The sequence below is a fragment of the Amblyomma maculatum genome, chromosome 1, assembly GCF_055883805.1.
Source record: "Amblyomma maculatum isolate TAMU_Amacu chromosome 1, ASM5588380v1, whole genome shotgun sequence".
NCBI classification, from domain to species: domain Eukaryota; kingdom Metazoa; phylum Arthropoda; class Arachnida; order Ixodida; family Ixodidae; genus Amblyomma; species Amblyomma maculatum.
Window position 1 is genome coordinate 475,125,071 of NC_139344.1, and position 22,013 is coordinate 475,147,083.

The window sequence follows — 22,013 nt, forward strand, 5'->3', positions numbered from 1 at the left end:
CCCCCTTTCATAGTTTCTAATGCTTTCTTGACCTCGTCCTTCGTCACTGGTGGAACGTCTGGCTGTTTTTCCCTACCGCCAATCTCAATATGGGTCTGAATACTTTGGCTACTGTAGAGATCTGTATAGAACTCCTCCGCTACATTGAATATCTTGTCCATATTCGTGATAACGTTGCCCATGCCAAATCTCTGCTTTACCGCTTTAAGGCTTGCCCCGTTTTTACAGCATGCTTAATTTTCTCCATTTTATACTTCCTTATATCGGCCACCTTGCGCTTATTGATTAGCTTTGATATCTAGGCCAATTCTATCTGGTCTGTTCGATTGGAAGCTTTCATACACTGGCGTTTGAATAAAATCTTTCGTCTCCTTAAACAGCTTACCGGTATCCTCTCCAACTAGCCTACCGCCTACTTCTGCAGCGCACTCAGTAATGATATCTCTGAAATTATTCTTCATTGCCTGTAGGGTAATGTAGCCATCTTCGGTTAGAGCTGAATATCTATTCTGTAACGAGATCCTGAACTCTTCTGCCCTCCCCCTCACCGCTAATTCGTTGATGGGTTTCTTTCTTGCTAATCTGTTGCGTTCCTTCTTCAGATTTAGGCATTCGGGACCTCACCATCCTGTGGTCACTGCATCGCACATTTTCGATTATCTCTACATCTTGCGTAATGGCGGGGGTTGAACACAGTATGAAGTTAATTTCATTTTTAGTCTCCCCGTTAGAACTTTTACATATCCATTTATGGTTCTTCTGTTCGCTAAAGCAGGTATTCATGATTCTTAAATTACTACGCTCTGCAAACTCAACTAGTAACTCCTCCCTGCTATTCCAAGAACCAATGCCATAGTCACCTACTGCCTGGTCTCCTGCCTGCTTTTTCCCTACCTTGGCATTAAAGTCGCCCATTAGTACAGTATACTGCATCTTTACTTTTCGCATTGCCGATTCTACATCTTCGTAGAAGCTTTCAACTGCCTCGTCATCATAACTACATGTAGGTGCGTAGGCCTGTACAACCTTCAGTATATACCGCTTATTAAGCTTAATTACGATGTTGCACTGGATCTGCTGGGCACGCTGGAGGTCTGCGATATTCACTGGAGCAGTAACGGGAAGACACTGGCTGCACTGGTGCGATGGGAGAAAAGCGCTGGGATTAGACTTTTGACGCTGGGTGTGTCGCTGGCCTCCGCGATGCACTGGGAGAAGCGCTGTATGTGCACTAGGGCCGCACTGGTCCCAGTGCCCCAGTATAGCCGGTGCAGCCTGCGGCGTCAGCCGGAGTAGCATCCCTCAGGGGCCAACAGGGCAACAGAGTACTTTCAATCGACCATCGGGGGGCATATGAAAAATATGGTTCAAGCAAGCGCTTTTTGCTGAGAAGTCGTTGCGCATTTGTAAGAAAACAAAGGCAGTATCTTTTTTCTAAAGTTTCCATGTTTCTATAGGTCGTTTCGAGCGTTTCGGGAGATACAACGACCGCCGCGCCTCGATCTCATGACACACTGGCGATTAACGCACAACTAAAGCTGGAATTGAATAATGTGGGCTACCATGCATAACCAACTTCACAGCTGATCTTAAGGGCACTCTGACACAATGATTACTGCCAAAATGTTCAATGCGGGCTCAATCGCAGGCGAGCGTAGCCTGCACCACGGCCCAGTATAAACAGCAGAAAGAAAAACTAAAAACAGGAAGAGAGTAGTTTACCGAGCGATGGGCCCATGAGAGAAAAAACAACATACAGCGCTTGTAATACATAATATTTGGCGTGTTTCTCAAGCTTTTGCGCTCCTTCTTACTCTGCGTATCAAGCAGCCGAGCCCTCAGTCATCGCAACGCTTCCCGCAATGTTTACATACAAATAAGGTTTAGTTACACACAATTAGGGTCATCGCTGCGGCGCTTGCCGGTATTGAAGCTCGGTCGCACTTTTTTCCTTGAAGGCTTCTACTAAAGCTCCGTGTTCAGCGAAAATTACGTCCACGGTAGCAGAGCACCACCCAAGAGCCGGCGTTGGTAAATTTGCCAGCGATGTCAAATTCCACATGATAAAATGATTCCCGTGCACAAAATAGCGCGCATAGACACCCAGAACATTCGTTGCAAGTCGTGAGAGCAGACAGCAAGCTAAAATGATCAAGAAGATGCAATTGTTAGAGCGGTAGCAATGGCCTGTAGACTGCGAAACATGAAGCCCCGGCCTTATAAAGGCGGGTCAGGACATATAATGCAGAAATGTTTTGGAAAAATCCAGTTCTCGGAAAAAAAAAAACTCGGCGTGGCCGAGTGGTTAGCGTGCTGAGCTAGTGATTGATGAACACCTAGGGACGTAGTTCGAGGTGCGCTTGGTGCACTAATATTTTTTTTCTTTTTTTTTTTAATTCTTTAGGGTTTTTTTATGTACCTAACTTGTTTCGTTACTTCTTACTTTTTAATTTTTATCCCACGCCTTTTTTTCTCCGGGCGAACAGTGCCGCCAGTGCGGAGCGTGCCAGTATGCCTCGTCCCAGTGCGCCCAGTTTCCAGCGTCATACTGGGACCATAATCAGGTATGGCTCTGGAGCGCTGGCACCAAGTGGCACTGGTTTTTGCAATAGGGTGGTGTCATCGACGGTACCTGAACCATGAAAGAATACAAACATTAGCCTCATTCATAAGAAAGGGGACTCTAAGGACCTTAAAAATTACAGACCAATCAGCTTATATCGTCTGTTACGCATAAGGTATTTACTAAGGTAATCGCAAATAGAATCAGGACAACCTTAGACTGCAATCAAGCAAAGGATCAAGCAAGTTTTCGGAAACGGTACTCTAATATCCATCATATCCATACCATCAATCAGGTTATTGAAAAATGTTCGGAATATAACCAGCCCTTCATTCATTGATTACGAAAAAGCATTTGACTCCTTTGAAACCTCGGCGGTGATGCAGGCATTGCGAAATCAGGGGGTAGACGAGCCGTACGTGAAAGTGCTGGAGGATATATATAGTGGCTACACAGCAACCATAGTTCAGCATAAAGCAAGTAACAAAATTCCCATAAAGGAAGGTGAAGGCAAGGAGACACAATCTCCCCAGTACTAGTCACAGCTTTCTTAGAGGAAGTATTCAGAGACTCGGAATGGGAGCAGTTAGGGATAAGGGCAGATGCAGAATACCTCAGTAATCTGCGATTTGCTGATGACATTGCCTTGCTAAGGAACTCGGGGGATGAATTGCAAATAATGATTGGTGACCTAGACAGGAAAAGTAGAAAGGTAGGCTTGAAAATCAATAAGCAGAAGACTAAGGTAATGTTCAACAGCCTCGGAATGGAACAGCAGTTTACATTAGGTAGCGAAGTACTAGAAGTAGTAGGCGAATATGTCTGCTTAGGACAGGTAGTAACCAACACTTGCTGTTGGGCTAGTTGATTCAAGTCCATATTTGGGAACACAGCGCGGAGCAGGACGCAACACAAGAGAACGAAGGTAGACAGGACGGAGCGCTCCGTCCTGTCTACCTTCGTTTTCTTGTGTTGCGTCCTGTTCCACGCTATGTTCCCAAATATAGGTAGTAACCGCAGATCTGGACCATGAAAAGGAAATAACAAGAAGAATAAGATTGGGATGGAGCGCTTTTTTCAAGCACTCACAGATTATGACTAGCAGCTTACCGGTATCGCTAAAGAGGAAAGTATATAACAGTTGCATCTTACCTGTACTCACCTATAGGGCTGAAACGTGCGGCTAACCAAGAGAGTTCTATTTAAGTTGAGGACAAACCAGAGGAATATGGAACGAAAAATGGTAGCGGTAACATTAAGAGATAGAAAGCGTGCAGAGTGGGTCAGAGAAATAACTCAAGTTACCGATATTCTAGTGCAAATTAAGAAGAAGAAATGGGCATGGGCAGGACCTGTTGTTTGGTTTGGTTTGGTTTGGTGGGGTTTAACGTCCCAAAGCGACTAAGGCTATGAGAGACGCCGTAGTGGAGGACTCCGGAAATTTCGACCACCTGGGGTTCTTTAACGTGCACTGACTGTTGTGCGAAGAAAGGATAACCGATGATCGCTTAGGGCAACAAACTGGATTCCAAGGGAAGGAAAGCGTACCAGGGGGCGGCAGAACTTTAGGTGGGCGGATGAGGTTAAGAAGTTCGCAGGGGTCAAGTGGATGCAGCTAGCACAGAACAGGGTTAAGTGGAGAAATATGGAGAGGCCTTCGCCCTGCAGTGGGTATAGTCAGGCTGATGATGATGACCCGCTATATACTTATTGACAAGTAAACCTACTCCTAGTTCTCGCCTCTCCGGTAAACCTCGATAACACAGTACATGCCCATCCTTCAGTACAGTATATGCCTCATTCGGCCTCCTAACCTCACTAAGCCCAATTACATCCCATTTCATTCCCTCTAGTTCCTCTAACAGCACTGCTAAACTAGCTTCACTAGCTAGGGTTCTAGCGTTAAACGTTGCCAGGGTCAGTTTCCAATGGCGGCCTGCCAATTGCGAAACCTCATTGCAATTACGTAATAATCTGTTGATGACATTTATTCACTCTTAGGCCCTTTTCATCAAACAGCCATTAGAAGTGAAAATTGTTTGTTTATCGTTAGAACCATATAAGTATCAACGCAGAAAGGCGTGTATTTTCGCCAGTATTCTTCCAAATTAGGTAATAAAATCAGTCTCTCTCACTTCACCCAACCTCACAGCATACAGAAGTCCGGAAGCGGCACATTGAGCAGCAGCGCAAAACACGTTGACCGGATTGTGCTCTGATAGCTGCAGAGGAGATTGCATCGTCTGAAATGCGGTACCTTTGCCGGCATGTAATGTTTCCGCGGCATACTATGTATCGAGTCGCATCGGTCACTTAACCGGCAAGGCAAAAAAGCAGTAATGCATCATCATCATCAAAGTAATTGCACATAAAAATATCCAAAGTTTATGTTCAATGAGGCATTTGGATCCTTACCCAGTACCTAGTTTCGGTTTTAATAAAAAAACTTTATACCTATGAAGTTGCACGGTATATGGCTGAAGAATACATATGATCATTTCAATAGTTGGGAAAGGTATACTATTCTGAGAGTATATGCTTTCTTAGAGCACATGCGATTCGAGATGGACTTAATGCTGAATGGAATGACGTTCCATATTTTATTGATAAAAACCGCAATGACTCTACATCCATATATATTGTGTGACTAAGCCTAATTGAGGTTACTGTTATCAGCGTATCTAGTGTGACATGAAGGAAGCTACAGGATGGAAGAACTGTATCGTATATCTGCCTTTATAATAGTATTTACCAAAAGCGCTGTTTAGTAAATACGAAATATATCAAAACTTGTGATCTTAAGGTCCCTGAAGAGTGGTTTTCATGGTTCAGCGTTTTCTCGAGCGAGAAATTCAAAGTTCTTGCATGTGCTAGCGACAACCAACATTTCATATGGTGTGGTCAAAACGCAAAGCACTTTTAGAATGAGCCCCGCTCGGGTTGCGCAGTGGTTAGGGCTCTCGACTACTGTGTCCAAGGATGCGGAATCGAAACCCGGTCTCGGCGAACGCTTTACGCGTGCGTCGAAAAGCAACGCGCCCGTGAGCTGTGCGATGTCGGTGCACGTTGGAGAACCCCAGATGGGCGAAATTTCCGGAGCCCTCCACTACGGTGTCTTTTATAGCCTGAGCCGCTTTGGGAATCTAAAGCTCATAAATGACAAAGCAAACTTTTAGAATAAATCTGGCTTTGTGCGCTGTGAGCACATCTGTACATTAATAAATGGGAGCTTTTCCTCACGGCTTGTTGTGACTACCAGAAATTTATTCCACTTCTGGCGAATTGACCATCCTTCCAATTGCGAATATAGCATCCTTAACGAAAACGAACAAACGCGGAAGCTTGTATCAAGATTTCCCCCGGCCTGGTGCTCGGCTCTTCTGGGGTGAAATGCTTGGGGAAAAGGGGCAATGAACCAAAAATGTTGGTTCAAGAAAAAGGGCCACATAATGGCTTTCGCCGCGCGAGGCGGACTTATCGTTGTCCGATGGCGGAACGGATCACTGCCACATCGGCGCAACTTTTTGGGCGCGTGACCCCAAACAGTACAAAAAAATCGACACTTCTGACATAGTAAGTTTTTGGTCTTCTTTATTATCTGACCATCTACGAAATTCGGATCTATTTCACAATTCTAAAAGTAATAATTTTAGATATAATTGTGTTTTATGCAAGTTTTTAAGTTTTTTGAGGCTTTCACTTTTTTTTTAGAAGAGAAAATCGAACACACTTGGTTACTTTCTGTTCGTGAAGAGCGGAAGAGTAGGCTTTTGAGGGCCTGGATGTACTGTTTAGGCTCACAACTGTTTATTCGGAATCTAAACGATAAACCGAAAGTGAACAGATGTATTAAATTTCACTTATTTAGATTCGCCATTAAGCCTCCCCCAACAGTCCATCTGAAACTTCTTACAAGACTATTCCCGCTGTCCTACTATGCAGATAAGCTAAGTAAATCAATGGCGCTGAGCTGCACACAATTAACTTTTTGAATTTTCACTCTCGGGCTACCCTTGCAGAGCGTCATATAGAAAGGGCATCATTTATAATAATGCGATAGTGGCTATTCCAGTTGACTAGGCTATTTCATAACAATAATAAATGCTGGGAAGGGCAGGACACACCGCGGTAAAAAGCTAAGGCATCTTAGTGGAGGCACTCGTTCGAGAGAGTTTACGCTACAACTCTTAAAACATGTGGTTTCTACGTGGACGTAGACCACCAACCACCGCGGGTTCGAGCGTCGCGCGAGCCGAAGCCCCGATCAGCCGTCACCACGCGCACACTGAAACACCGCAGCGCGCACTCAACCTCCACCGGGAGGAGAGCACTGCGCTGCAAGGACACAAACCTCCAAGTTCACAAAGGAGACGTTTATTGAAACGCCATCCTCCAGCGGCACACATACACACGCACACACACACACACACATATATATATATATACAAAATGCACATACACAAACGCAGTCACCGTGTAAAGGGAGCTCGCGAGGAGCAAGGCTCCCCTGCACGCACAAGTGACACGGAGTGGTCGCCGCAAGCACGCAAGGGCGTGCTGTGATCTCTCTCTCGCAGTGACCAAAGTTCCTTTGAGAGAGAGTGGGCAACCACCGCAAGGTACGCCTGTCGCAGATCGTTGGATCACGATCGACAGGCTCGAGCTGCGCTCTCAGGTACGACCCGGAGTGGACGAACTCGAGTACACACTGGTCTGCGCGGACAAAGGCCGGCAGACAAGAATAGTTGCGTACGCACCTTGCGATGTCTCGGAGGGGTCTCTTTTGGGCCCCGCTCGGAGGGTCGCGCGAGCGCGGCCGTCGAAGCGGTGCATTTTCCCGTCAAAAGGCGCCAATGGGAACAGCCACTGGGACGCCAGGGCGGAGCTGTGGCCCGAACGACAGTGACAAGTCGTCCAAGCCTCTCTCCGCCGCCTCAGGCGGGAGAAAGGGAACGAGGAGAACAACTGGGAAGCGGGCGGCGGCCGCGCGAAGGGCAGCCGCAGCAAGCCCGAATCCCACATCCTCCTCTCCTTAATTGCCCTCCTACCCATCAGCGAAAGCACGCGGCAGGTCCCCAGCATGAAGAAAAGAATGCTATCCTCACGCAACAAGTCAACTACGCTTCAGCTCCAGCCAAAGAGATCTCGAAAAGACAGACACTCAAGAAAGACAAACACACAACACACCAGGCGCACAGAAAAAAAAACCAAGATGGCAACAAGAATAATGTACAAAGTTCCACAAGTTCCGAAGGCGAAGTAACAACTATGTACAGAACACAACTATGCACAGAAGTCCCAAAGTTCGTCGGTGCAGCTCAGGGAGCCTGCGGTGACACCGCTCGTTGACTTCTGGGTGGCCAACGTTCATCCTTGGCTGCAAACTATCTCGGTCGGGGGTGGTACAGGTTAGGTGCAGGGACAGCGAACACGCCGAAGAGGCCCCGGGTGTGGAAAGTCCGTGACTCCGTGGCGATCCAAGGCGCCCATGGGAAGACCGCGCGGGGCTTCCTTTCCACCGCGCTCCGCACACGCCGGCAAACACACATGGCGCGACGTCGTCGCCTCCACGCCCAGGCACGCACACGCACAGCCACTCACACACCAAACAAAGGGTGATGCCGACCTTCAGCGGCGAACCTGTCCCGAGCACCTTCGCAACCGCGGCGGCCTTGGGTGAAATGGGCATCGTCCATGCTCCCCGTCCCCAAACGGCTCCAACTTAATTTCCACACACACCGAAAAAGCCGCGCTTCGGGGCTGCCTAATGAGCAACCCTCGCAATTTCAAGAAGAAAGAGGAGAGAAGACGCGCTGTACAAAAGAAGGCACTCACTCTACAATATTTACAAGATAGGAAGCAAGAACGGAAACAGAAGAAAACGAAAAATGGAAAAAGAGACACAAAAACAAAGTAAAATACAAAGGCTGGAACTGAGCGAGCTAGAAAAAGGGGAGACCAATCTTGCTTCCGGGTAGGGTTGAACGAGCAAGCTCGCTCGGTGAGGCGGTATGCCTTCGGTTGCGGAAAAGGCCCGTCGTCCGGCATCAATCACACAGTTGAACGTCGCCCCACCTTGTACCGGTGCAGGGCACGGCTGCGTTCTACCGCATCGGTTGTGCCTTGGCACTTGCCTGTGGTGACAATGGGCACCAGCGCAAGCTCGTCAGACCGTTACGCATGGGCCTTCAGGTCTGCGATGTAGGCACGGCTGGCATTCCCCATAGGGGGATTCTCCAGCAATGAGCCCCTGCTTGTTACTGGGGAAATGCCCCATGAAATCGCAGGTGGCCATCTGCCACGGACGCACACTGTCAGTTGGTTTCGTCATGCCCGGTGGCTTCCCACCCCTCGACTTCCCCATTTGACAGACATGGCAGGATCGGCAACAGCGGAAAATGTCGCGCTTCATGCCGGGCTGCAGTCACCCGTTGACTCAGTTTCTAAAAACCTTGGAGCCACTCAGATGACCAGCCAATGGTTTGTCGTGAGAGAAACGCAACAGAGCGCCGCTCAGACATTGGGGAATAGCCACTTTAAATGGTTCATGGACTCATCATCCATGGCTATGTATTTCAGCTTGAGCCCGTCATGACCCAGCAAATATGAATCCCCGAGGCACGCCGCGAGACACACGCTGGCTCGTGCCCCCCTGCGCCCGCTCAATACAAGTAGCGTAACGGTGCTGCGCCCGCTGCAATACAAGCAGCGTAACGGCGCTTCGTCTCCCAGAGACCGTCGCTGACATCGCGACAAAACGGGTCATTTTGCTGGACCGTCGTAGCTCTTCATGGCTGAAAACGATCCCAGTCACCCCAAAGGAGAGCCTGGTTTCGTCCCCCTGCAGGTTCGCAGCAAAACTTCCGCTGGCATCGGCGTCTCAGATGTGCTCACAAAGAGCGTTCACCCTCGCCTGCTTTGCGAAGCGCTGCTTACCCGGATAGCGGAATGGGGAACCCGTCTGCGGGCGTCCCCTCCGTGCCGATCTGCGGCTCGTCCGCTGTTTCGCCCCCTTCGCCTGCCGACGTAAAGACGACGCCGCGGGCGAGTGGGGCACGGGATAGCGCGTCAGCTACCACGTTCGTTCTCCCCTGTAGGTACTGCACCGAAAAGTCGAAATGCTGTACCAAGAGAGAATGGCGCGCCAGTCGGCTCGCAAGTTCACGGAGCCGCATCAGCCAACTGAGCGTGCTGTCGGTGCGGTTTCCAGAGGGAGCCCGGCCGACGCCTCGCTTTCCCCGAACAGAAATGACTGCAAGCGGGGTACGGGTGCTGTTGTACGGAGATGCCGGCAGGGCGGCGTCGCGCACATTGCTTCCGCAACGGCGTAAAGCTGGAACAGCGGAGGCATACGGTCAACGGTCGCACCGCAGGGTGGTCCGAAGAACCATGTAGCGTTTTTCAGTGCCTTTGCCGAGTGCCGCGCAGGGGGCGGCAAGCATGGCGCACGAGCTTGATCGTCAAGGTGACCGGCTCGGGCGATGTGCTGTCCAACGACTCATGGAGCCAGGGACAATTCACGTTGGGCGCCAGTTGTGGTTTCTACGTGGACATAGGCCACCAACCACCGCGGGTTCGAGCGTCGCGCGAGCCGAAGCCCCGATCAGCCGTCACCACGCGCACACTGAAACACCGCAGCGCGCACTAAACCTCCACCGGGAGGAGAGCACTGCGCTGCAAGGTCACAAACCTCCAAGTTCACAAAGGAGACGTTTATTGAAACGCCATCCTCCAGCGGCACACACACACACACACACACACATACACATATATACAAAACGCACATACACACACATACGCAGTCACCGTGTCAAGGGAGCGCGCGAGGAGCAAGGCTCCCCTGCGCGCACAAGTGACACGGAGTGCGCGCCGCAAGCACGCAAGGACGTGCTGTGATCTCTCTCTCGCAGTGACCAAAGGGCTCCTTTCAGAGAGAGTGGGCAACCACCGCAAGGTACGCCTGTCGCAGATCGTTGGATCACGATCGACAGGCTCGAGCTGCGCTCTCAGGTACGACCCGGAGTGGACGAACTCGAGTACACACTGGTCTGCGCGGACAAAGGCCGGCAGACAAGAACAGTTGCGTACGCACCTTGCGATGTCTCGGAGGGGTCTCTTTTGGGCCCCGCTCGGAGGGTCGCGCGAGCGCGGCCGTCGAATCGGTGCCATTATCCCGCCAAAAGGCGCCAATGGGAACAGCCACTGGGACGCCAGGGCGGAGCTGTGGCCCGAACGACAGTGACAAGTCGTCCGAGCCTCTCTCCGCCGCCTCAGGCGGGAGAGAGGGAACGAGGAGAACAACTGGGAAGCGGGCGACGGCCGCGCGAAGGGCAGCCGCAGCAAGCCCAAATCCCACAAACAATAGAAACTATAACTGCGCATTCAACGCGAGGCATTTTCGACAAATAATGAGGATCGACGCCTAAACATCTATTTAGGTGTAAACGCGATAGCGTCCGTTCTTTTCCTTCAGCTCCGTTTCTAGCGACGACAGTCTAGGAAGCAATGATAACCACCTTTACTATGACAGACTGAGGCACAATGACGAATCACTTTTAGTTATTTAGTTATGACTGACTACGTTTTCGTTTTAAATAATATTTGCAAATTTTATTATTCCTCCAATTATGGTATTAATATTGCCATTAATCATTATGACAACAACGATTACCTAGAACTTAAGGATGAACTGAAAGCCATCATAACTGCTGCTAAGTTTCCTACACTACCGAAAATTTCCAATAACACACGAGCCGCAACTAAGTTACGGTGACGACGTTTTAACTGAACAATCTGTATAAGTTTTTGTAATCTTGACTTGAAAAGATACTCAAATGACAGCTAGCACGGCTTAAGAGAAGTAGCAAGTGCATTTACCTAGCTGCGCTCAATGGGTCTTTTTTCAAGCAGCCTTTGAAGCACATATCGCGAAGGTGTGTGGTCCTGAGAGGACAATATATACTTCTCATTACGTCCTTATCAGCGCGCTCTACCATTCGTGGCTTGCCTAACGCAGTGAGTCATTAGGTGCCACTTGTAGCCCAACAAAACTGGTGCTTTTCATTCTACTATTGCGACGTCTCCTATCACTTTCCCTAGACACATTTTCCATTGCACCTTGCGTTTTGCCCTCCCAACATTTTTGCTTTAAATTTACCGTTTATGCAAATGACGACGGCAGAGTGAAGCGCGAGGATGAGCAGACAACTTTGCTTAGGTGCTTTTTAGTGATCCACAAGGGGTATTTCAGCATCTCACCCCGAAACGTTCCCCGAACGCTTTAAATTAATATAAAATCAGACAAGCTTATTCTGAACTTTGGAGTACTCTGGATGCCACATTTTCGTACCTAGGTTTCTGCGCCATGCAGAACATGAATCCTGCGACAACCAGAGCGATGACTGCGAAGCAGGCGGCCCAGATCAGCGGTTTTGTGGCGGCTCCTGTTGCACGGGGAAAAAAATGTACATGTGAAACAAATCACATGTAGTCACTTCGTTTCTTGCTGCAAAATTTGCGTTAGCGCTAATGCTGCCCTCGAGCCGAACAACGTTGCCACTAATCAGTCAGAAGTACGGTGGTTCAGACAACGCGCGCGAGTGGTGTGGATTATTGCAGCAATCATTGCGTGGCATACAGTAATCCCTCTCCTTTCTCCCAGCACGTCGGCTCTAACCGGTGCCTGTAGTGTCCCTCAGGTCACAACAGACTTTCCCTTCTTGCTCTCTCCGTGGTGGCTCAGTGGTGTTGTAACATCTTGTGTGTGTGATGGAAAATGAAGCTTCAGAAGTCATCACATTAGCACGCTTGACAACTAAACCCAACGACGCGGGTCTGGCGCAATATTGCCTTTCCAGAGTGAATGATTTACATTTACAAAAACACCTGCTCCACACGCAGTGCCCAACACATTTTACTTCTTCTGCGAAAAGGATAAGTACACCTAGCGCCCAGTGCACTGGATGGTAGATACAATTCACCGGAAAAAGAAGAAAAGGGCCTTGAGCACACTTTACTGTCACCGTATCATGCACCAATGAATTAGTAAACTGGACGGGAACAGGAGCTGCTAGTTTTTTACGCAGCCAGGCTGAGTATAGTTTTCCAGCAGCGTTGAAAATATGAAATACAATACAGACTCAATCGCTGGTGCTGTTTTTCATGCTTATTTCTTGAGCGCCAGTCTTCGCATTTTCACAAATGATGAACTGAAATATACGAATTACCAATGTTTTCATCCTGACTACAGTTTTAGCATAGTTAGCGAATTACACATTCTTGCTTCATGCGCCAACGTCCTTTCGGCGACCCCACCCTGACGCAGCTAGAGAAGATCCGGCAACTGCAGATTTTATGAAGGACGGGGTGATATCATGATAGGAAAACTGGCCACCCTGTATACGCAATGCCTGGTTTCCGTGAGGGTGCCGGAACCATGGAAGAACGCAAGCATTATCTTAACTCATAAGAAAAAGAACAATAAGGACTTGAAAAATTAGACCACTCAGCTTACTATCGTTACGTATAAGGTATTCGCTAATATAATCAGGATAACCTTTAATCAAGCAAAACATGAAGCAAGTTTTCGGAAAGGGTACTTTACTATCGATCATATCCATACCATCAAACAGGTGATAAAAAAATGCTCGGAATATAACCAGCCTGAAATATAACATAGCATTCATTGGTAACGAACATCGACAAGGAAAACGCCTTTGAGTCAGTAGAAACCTAGGCGGTGATGCAGGCATTGCGAAATCAGGCTGTAGACGAGCCGCATGTGAAAGTTCTGGAAGATATATATAGTGGCTGCCTAGCAACAACAGTTCGGCATAAGCTAACCAAATTCCTATAAAGAAAGGCGTTAGGCAAAGAGACGACCTCCAAAGCACTATTCACAGCTTGCTTGGAGGAAGTATTCAGGAACTTGCAATGGGAGCAGTTAGGCATAAGGCTAAATAGATAACACCTCAGTAATCTGCGATTCGCTGATACCATTGCCTGTCTAAGTAACTCAGGAAATGAACTGTAAAGAATGAGTTAAGACCTTGACAGGAAAAGCAGAAAGGTAGGCTTGGAAATCAATATGCAGAATACTAATGTAATGTTCAACAACCTCGGGAAGGAACAGCAGTTTAGCTCAGGTAGTTAAACACTGGAAGTAGTAGGCAAATATGTCTACTTAGGGCTGGTAATAACCGCAGATCCGGGCAATGAAAGGGAAAGAAAATAAAGAATAAATTTGGGATGGAGCGCATTTGGCAAGTGCTCATCGGTTATGACTAACAGCTTACCTGTATCGCTCATGAGGGCAACATACAACAGTTGCATCTTACCTATGTCAAAATGGTTCTACTTAAGTTGAGGACAACGCACAGGGATTTGGACCAAAAAATGATAGAGGTAATGGTAAGGGATAGGAAGAGTGCATAGTATATCAGAGAAATAACTTAATAACATTCTAGTGGAAATAAGAAACAAAGAAATGGGCATGCGCAGAACATCGAAGACAGGAAAACCGAGGGTCGCTTAGGGTAACAATGTGGATGCCAAAGGAAAGAAAGCGCAGCAAGGGCTGGCATAAAGTTATGTCGGCGGATGAGGTTAAGTTCGCTGGGGTCAAATCGATACAGCAAGCACATGACCGGGTTAACTGGAGGAATATGGGAGAGGCCTTCGCCCTACGGTGGGTATAGTTAGGCTGATGATGATTGCAACAGGAATTCGTTGACCAACTACTGCCGAGCACGCTCGCTGCTGTCGCTGCCGCCTACTGCTTAGTTCTTTTGAGGGCGCAGGTCCGCCCAATAATGAGTTCAGGCAGTACAGCGTGAGTCCCTTCGTTTGCTGGTTTTGGCATCGTCTCCAAAACGTTACATTATCTAGAGTCCAGTGGCTACAATGGTCCGTTGGATAAGGACATGACTATTATTATGTCTAGCAGTCGTCTTGTTTTGTACGTTTTGCATATCAAATGTGCTGAGACTCGCTCCGAAGGGATTTAAGCAGAGCAACGTGATGATGTTCGCGGATGGACGCCGCGTTTAATGCGATCCCGTACCGCTGTAGACCAAAACATTAAATAGGACTGCGGAATCTGCATTGGAGTAATGCGAAAGCACGGATGCTGCTGTTGGCTGCTTGTGGTTTTTTTCTAGTTGCTTAATTCACTTCTTGTTTACTCATTTTAATCTTTGTTTCTTTCAAATTTCACGCCCATCCCATCCTATGCCTTTTTTCGGCTCTACTTCCGGTTACGTGACGTCACATCTTCTACGTCTCATTAAATCACTTCTTGTTTATTCATTTTAAACTTTGGTACCTTCAAATTGCGCGCCAATCCCTTCCTATGCCCCTTTTCGGCTCTGCTTTCGGTTGCGTGATATCACATCCTCTACGTCACAATATTCACTTCTTGTTTATTTATTTTAGTCTTCGGTACTTTCAAATTGCACGCTAATCTCTTCCTATGCCCTTTTTCGGCTCTATTTTTGATTTCGTGACGTCAGACACGCTACATCACATTAACTCACTTCTTGTTTATTTATTTTAGTCTTTGGCACTTTCAAATTGCGCGCCAATCTCTTCTTGTGCCCTTTGTTGGCTATACTACCGGTTACGTGACGTCACATCATTGACGTCACCCTAATTGACTGCCTTAATTAACCACTTTAGTCTTTGGTACTTTCAAAATGAGCGTCAATCCTTTCATAGGCCTTTTTTTGCTCTACTTCCGGTTGCGTGACGTCACATCCTTGACATCACAATAATTCACTTCTTGTTCCACCTTTTTTTATATTTGGTACTTTCAAATTGCGTTTCCATCCCTTCCTATGCCATATTTCGGCTCTACTTCCGGTTGCGTGACGTCACGTCATTAACGTCACCCTAATTGACTGATTTAATTAGCTATTGTAGTATTTGATACATTCAAATGCGGCGCCAAGCCATTCGCTAATGAGACCTTTATTTTCATTTTTTTGCCTACAATAATTACTTAATTAAGCCACTGCCACAATTATTTTTTCGCACACAACATTACATCACGCTATATCGATCGACACCACTCAGTAACCTCTACGACTTCTCAATTACTCAAAAATGCTGCGGACACGATTTTTCGTGTTTTGCCTCTAATTAATTCCCTAATTACCTTATTGGCCTCATTATTATTTCGGACAGAACATTACGTCACCCTCTATCAATTGACACAATCCATTAACCTCTACCACTTCTCAATTACAACTGCTACGGACAACTTATGCATTTCTTGCCTTTAATTATTTACCTAATTAACGTATCGGCCTAATTATTTTTTCTGAAGCAACCTTACGTCAGCCTCTATAGACTGACACCACTCATTAACCTCTACCACTTTTCAATTACCCGCAACTGCTGCGGACACAATTTTGCGGACGCGGTCTGCGGACAGAAATCTGTGAAAATAGCGAAGTAACGCTTTCGCGTTAATGAGTAATTCCCCGCAGCTTACAAGTGGCCGTCGCTTACTCCACAGCTCTTGGCACTAAAACAGATTTGGTCCTTCTGCTGTGCGATGTCCGTGCAAGTTAAAGATCCCCAGGTGGTCGGAATTGCTCCGGAGCCCCCCACTACGTCATGCCTTTCTCTTTTTCCACCTTTACTTCCATCTTCCTCCCTTCCCCTACTGCACGGTACAGGTGTCCACAGAACAAGTGTGACAGATACTACGCCATTCCTGTCCACTGAACCAATAAGTTCTTGTTACAATGGCATCAACTATCAGCCCTTAAAACAGAAGACAAGCGGGCAGGGCAGATGGAACGCCACTTATAGCTTGCTCCATGAAACGCATATTGCATACACAAGAATGACCACTCCCTTCTTACACATTGGTAACTTTTTTAACCAAGTTTCCTTAGGCTAATTTGTTTTGGGAAGAATGTGAGAATGCGCGGGTTTCGTCGCATATACATACGCGCAACGCATCATGTCAATGGCCTAAAGAAACAAAAAAAAACTACCGTGACTGCGCAAGATGCAAGTGTGTGATGCTGGCACACGTCAAAGCGCAAAACTGCAGAGAAAGAGAAAACCGAGACTTTTAGCTTGAAAAAGTAATAATATTGTTACTGAGCGGTATTCGCTGGCCGTGCTGACGAAAAAGAAGTGCGACAGACTTCCAGAAGAAGAAGACGCAGACGAGTGCTGTGCTGTGATCATCCTCAGTGGTGTGGACAACTGCCGTACTGTGAATATTTCCCGTAACATCTCTTGGTGGAGGTGAATCTTTCGATCCCCGTCACAAGCTGGATCTCCGCAGCAGCCGACGCATCATTACCACCACTATGACTTCTGACGCCGCTACATCTACTGCCGCCGCACCTGCTGTCGTCATGGCCCATCCCCGTGACCCCGGAACCGTCTGTGGGACCGACGACGTTGATGTCGACGACTGGCTGGCCTTATACGAACGAGTCAGCAAGCACTACAGGTGGGATCCCACACTTATGCTTGCTAATATCATCTTTTACTTGACTGGGACAGCGCGGGTGTGGTTTGAGACGCATGAAAAGGATCTCACATCTTGGGATATCTGTAAGCAGCAGCTCCACGACCTCTTCGGAAAGTCCATTGTCCGTCACCTTGCCGCCAAAAAGGCACTCGCTTCTCGCGCGCAAACGTCTACAGAGTCTTACATCACTTACATACAGGACGTCCTATCCCTGTGCCGCAAAGTCGACCACGCCATGCCTGAGGAGGATAAAGTCGGCCACATAGTAAAAAGCATTGCCGACGATGCTTTCAACCTCCTTTTATGCAGGGATTGCTCCACCGTGGACTCTGTACTACAAGTGTGCCGACGTTTCGAACAAGCGAAACAGAGGCGCATATCTCATCGTTTCGACCGTCTACCGAACACGGCTGCCAGCTCTTCCTGTGTCGATCTTCCGCCTCCTCGACCGCCAACTAATGACACTACTTTGACCCGCATCGTCCGCCAAGAGCTCGAGGCAATGATTCCTGCAGCTTCACTCTCGCATACCACCGACAATACCTTGGCTACAATATCACTTATTCAGGCTGTTGTTCGCCAAGAGGTTGCCAATATGGGTCTTCCTTCTACCTGCCGCACCGACATCGTGAATTCAGGACCTGCCCCTCCAGTAACCGCCGGTTTCGCGCCCCGATATCGGTACCGCAATCCGAATGAGTGGCGTACCCATGACAACTGTCCCATCTGCTTTACTTGTTCCCGCGTTGGCCACATTTCCCGTCACTGCCGTAGCCGTTGGTACACGCCATCTCGTCAGTTCACCTACGTCGACCGCCGCGGAGACTATGCCCCTCGCTACACCTCACCTCGCCCCGACCAAACCATTGTTGACCCCGGTGTCCCTGTTCGTCCTGCCAACCGCTCACCATCCCCGCAGACCCGACGCTCGCGTTCTCCTCTTCCTCGCCGCCGTTTGTCCCCGACATATTCCAGCCACACACCGGAAAACTAGCCAATGCAGCTCCCGGAGGTGACGCTGCATTTGTGACCCGGACTGAAAAACCTCTGCTGACCCCTGCCCTACAAAATAATCGCATCGACGTCCTTGTGGATGGTGTTCCCGTTTCTGCTCTCATTGATACTGACGCCCAACTGTCCGTTCTCAGCTCCTCATTTCGCCGTCGCCTCAAAAAAGTCCTTACTCCAGCTGTCTCGCCCACAGTTCACGTCGCCAATGGAAGCCCTGCTGCCGTGGTTGGCATGTGCACAGCGCGAGTTACCATTGGTGGTCGTCATGCTCCAGTGTTGTTCACCGTCCTCCAAGAATGCCCCACGACGTTATCCTTGGCATTGACTTTTTAACAGCCCACTCTGCCCTCACTGACTGCTCTACCGGCCTACTTCGCTTGTACCTTCCGCTCTGCTCTGAAGATCCCTCCTGCTCACCCCGCCTTCGATCAGCAGAGTTCTGCCGCCTTCCTCCTGAAGCTGCCGTCTACATCCCTATGTCACCATTTCCACCCGTCCCAGACGGCGACTATCTCGCGTGTCCCATTACTGATGTCATCTTGCAGCGGCACGGCATCCTTCCTCATCTGATTGTGCATATCTCCCAGAACCGCACCACTCTCCCGTTCCTTAACTTCAGCTTATCAGCTCAAGCTCTGGCCGAGGGAATTTCACTCGCAGAGCTATCGCCGATGATTGATTGTGCCATTTCAGCTCTGACTACCGATAACCCAAATGCCGTCCCTGCAACACTTCCCTCGTCCTCTACATCGCGCCCTGATCCTGTTAAAAGCATGATTGCAGCTGATCTCCGGCCTGAATTCGCCGCAGAGTTAAAACAGCTTTTTTCACCTACAGTGACCTTTTTGACTTCGGTACCCGCCCACTGGGTCAAACCACAGTTGTCAGTCACCGAAATGACACCGGTGACGCCAGTCCTATTCACAGGCGGCCCTATTGTGTTTCGCTTGCCGAGCGACGCGTCATCCAAACAGAGGTCGGCAAAATGTTGGCGAACGACATAATTGAGCCTTCGAGTAGCCCCTGGGGATCCCCTGTTGTGTTGGTCAAAAAGAAAGATAACAGTTGGAGATTCTTCGTTGACTATCGTCATTTAAATAAGATAACCAGAAAAGATGTGTATCCTCTTCCACGTATAGACGACGCGCTTGTTACTTTGCACTGAGCCAGCTACGTTTCGTCCATCGACCTACTACTGGCAGATCTCTGTCGACGAGAGAGACCGTGGAAAAACAGCGTTCATCACCCATGACGGCCTTTATCAATTCAAAGTCATGCCTTTTGGCCTTTGCAATGCCCCAGCAACCTTCGAACTTATGATGGACTCTTTGCTCCGAGGCTTCAAATGGACCACTTGTTTGTGTTATCTTGACGACGTAATAGTTTTCTCGTTTTTCTCGTCTACATTTGAAAGCCATCTCCGTCGCCTTTCTACAATCCTAGCGCTTTTTCGCCACGTGGGACTGCAACTAAACTCCAAAAAGTGCAGCTTTGGTCACCGACAAATCAAAGTCCTTGGTCACTTGCTTAATGCTGCCGGCGTTCAGCCTGACCCCGACAAGATTCGTGCCGTCAGAGATTTTCCCACTCCATGTTCATCCAGCGATGTTCGAAGCTTCATTGGCCTATGTTCTTATTTCTGACGATTCGTCCCGAAATTCGCAGCGCTAGCTCGTCCCCTCACCAATCTCCTAAAGAAAGACGTTTCATTCTCCTGGGGGCCTGAACAAGTTGCAGCGTTCTCGGAACTGATTCCTGCTCTCACAACTCCACCCGTCTTGGCCCATTTCAACCCATCTGCCAATACTGAACTCCGCACCGACGCAAGTGGCCATGGCATTGGACTATACTTGCCCAGCGACAACACGGCCACAAAAGGGTGATTGCGTATGCCAGCCGCCTCTTATCTACGTCCGAACAAAATTACTCTATCACAGAGCGAGAGTGCCTGGCACTTGTTTGGGCTATTACAAAATTCGCCCTTATTTGTTTGGCCGGCATTTTACTGTTATAACAGACCATCATGCCTTGTGTTGGCTTTCCTCCCTCAAAGATCCTACAGGCCGTTTGGGGCGCTGGGCGCTTCGATTAAGAGAGTATACATTTTCCGTCGTGTACAAGTCCGGCCGGCTTCACCAAGATGCAGACTGCTTGTCCCGTCATCCCGTCGACTCCCCTAGTCATACCGACTCTGAGGATGACGCATGTGTCTTGTCTATGTCGGCCTTTTCTAACATTGCCGACGAACAACACTTAGATCCTTTCCTCTATTCCATTATCCTCCGTCTGACCTGTGGCCGACCTGATCCATCTCTTGCCTTATATGAACTCCACGAGAACACCCTATACCGACGCAATATGCGACCAGACGGCGCAGACCTTTTGCTCGTCGTTCTTCAACATCTGCGTTCCACCATCCTTGATCAGTTTCATGATGCTCCAACGGCTGGCCACCTGGGTGTTTCTCGCACATACGACAGCCTGCGCCGACGCTTCTACTGGCCGGGGCTCTACCGCTCCGTCCAGCAATACATTGCCGCATGTGAATTGTGTCAGCGTCGATCGAAAGAAGCCCACAACTTTGCCTTCAGGCCATTTGCAGCCGATCCCCATACCCACTGACCCGTTTTCCCGTGTAGGTGTTGACCTTCTTGGGTCATTTCCAGTTTCCGCCTCAGGGAACAAATGGATCGCCGTCGCCACCGATTATGCTACGCGGTATGCTATTACCAGAGCCATCCCGACCAGCTGCGCCACTGACGTCGCTGAATTTCTCCTAGAAAACATGATTCTACATCATGGTGCCCCTCGTGGACTACTAACTGACCGTGGCCGCTGCTTTCTGTCGCGAGTGGTTGACGAAATTCTCCGTTCGTGCTCCGTCCGTCACAAATTCACCACAGCCTATCACCCCCAGACCAACGGCCTCACGGAACGCCTAAACCGTACCCTCACAGACATGCTGTCCATGTATGTGTCTGACGACAACCGGGATTGGGACGTTCATCTACCCTTTGTGACATTCGCCTATCATTCATCAGTCCATTCTACCGCTGGATACTCCCTGTTTTATCTGTTATTTGGCCGACACCCGTTACTGCCCTTCGACACCTCACTACCCGCGGCAGACGCCACCAGTACTTACGCCAGTGATGCCTTAGCCCGCGCTCATGATGCCCGCCGGATAGCTCATGCCAGGCTCTCTGCATCCCAAGGCTCTCAAACGTTCCGGTACGACAGTCGCCACCGTGATGTCCATTACACTCCTGGGTCACTCGTCTTGCTGTGGCTCCCGTGCCGTCGCGTGGGCTTATGTGAAAAACTTTTGTCCCGTTACTCAGGCCCTTACCGAGTTTCGCGCCCCGTGACAGACGTCACATACGAAGTTGTATCTGTGCCTCCGAAATCCTCGTCCAGAGCGCCATCCCCTGAAATAGTGCATGTGTCCCGCCTGAAGCCCTATTATGCACGTTCTGTTTCGCAAACGTAGAACACACCGGGACTGTGCTTTTCCCGAGGGGGGGTAGTGTTACTGAGCGGTATTCGCTGGCCGTGCTGACGAAAAAGAAGTGCGACAGACTTCCAGAAGAAGAACACGCAGACGAGTGCTGTACAGCACAGCACTCGTCTGCGTCTTCTTCTTCTGGAAGTCTCTCGCACTTATTTTTCATCGTCAGTTGTGTGGACAGCTGCCGTACTGTGAATATTTCCCGTAACAATAATAATAGTAGTAGTAGAAGACTTTATTCAGGCACAACACTTAGGCGCCTAATACATCGATGGCCTCCTGGACGAGCAGGCGCTGTTCTTTACCCTCAGCACCAAGCCAGTCCATCCAGGTCCAGATACTATGGGAGGATGTGGAAAAGAATCCCGATTGCAATGCTACCGGACATGAAAATAGGCAGTGGGAAAGGCTGGCAAAAAAGGAAGGGCAGTTGGGGC

At 48.8% G+C, this 22,013-nt stretch overlaps 1 protein-coding gene across 1 annotated transcript in view; it reads right to left on the minus strand.

Moving 5' to 3' along the window:
• The window catches only part of LOC146210014 (uncharacterized), a 212,806-nt gene that overhangs the window by 185,496 nt on the left and 5,297 nt on the right, over window positions 1-22,013 (minus strand). The window contains exon 2 of the mRNA XM_084581592.1: window positions 11,913-12,006. Coding sequence (XP_084437718.1) covers window positions 11,913-12,006 — 94 coding nt within the window. The remainder of the gene's footprint in view (window positions 1-11,912; window positions 12,007-22,013) is intronic.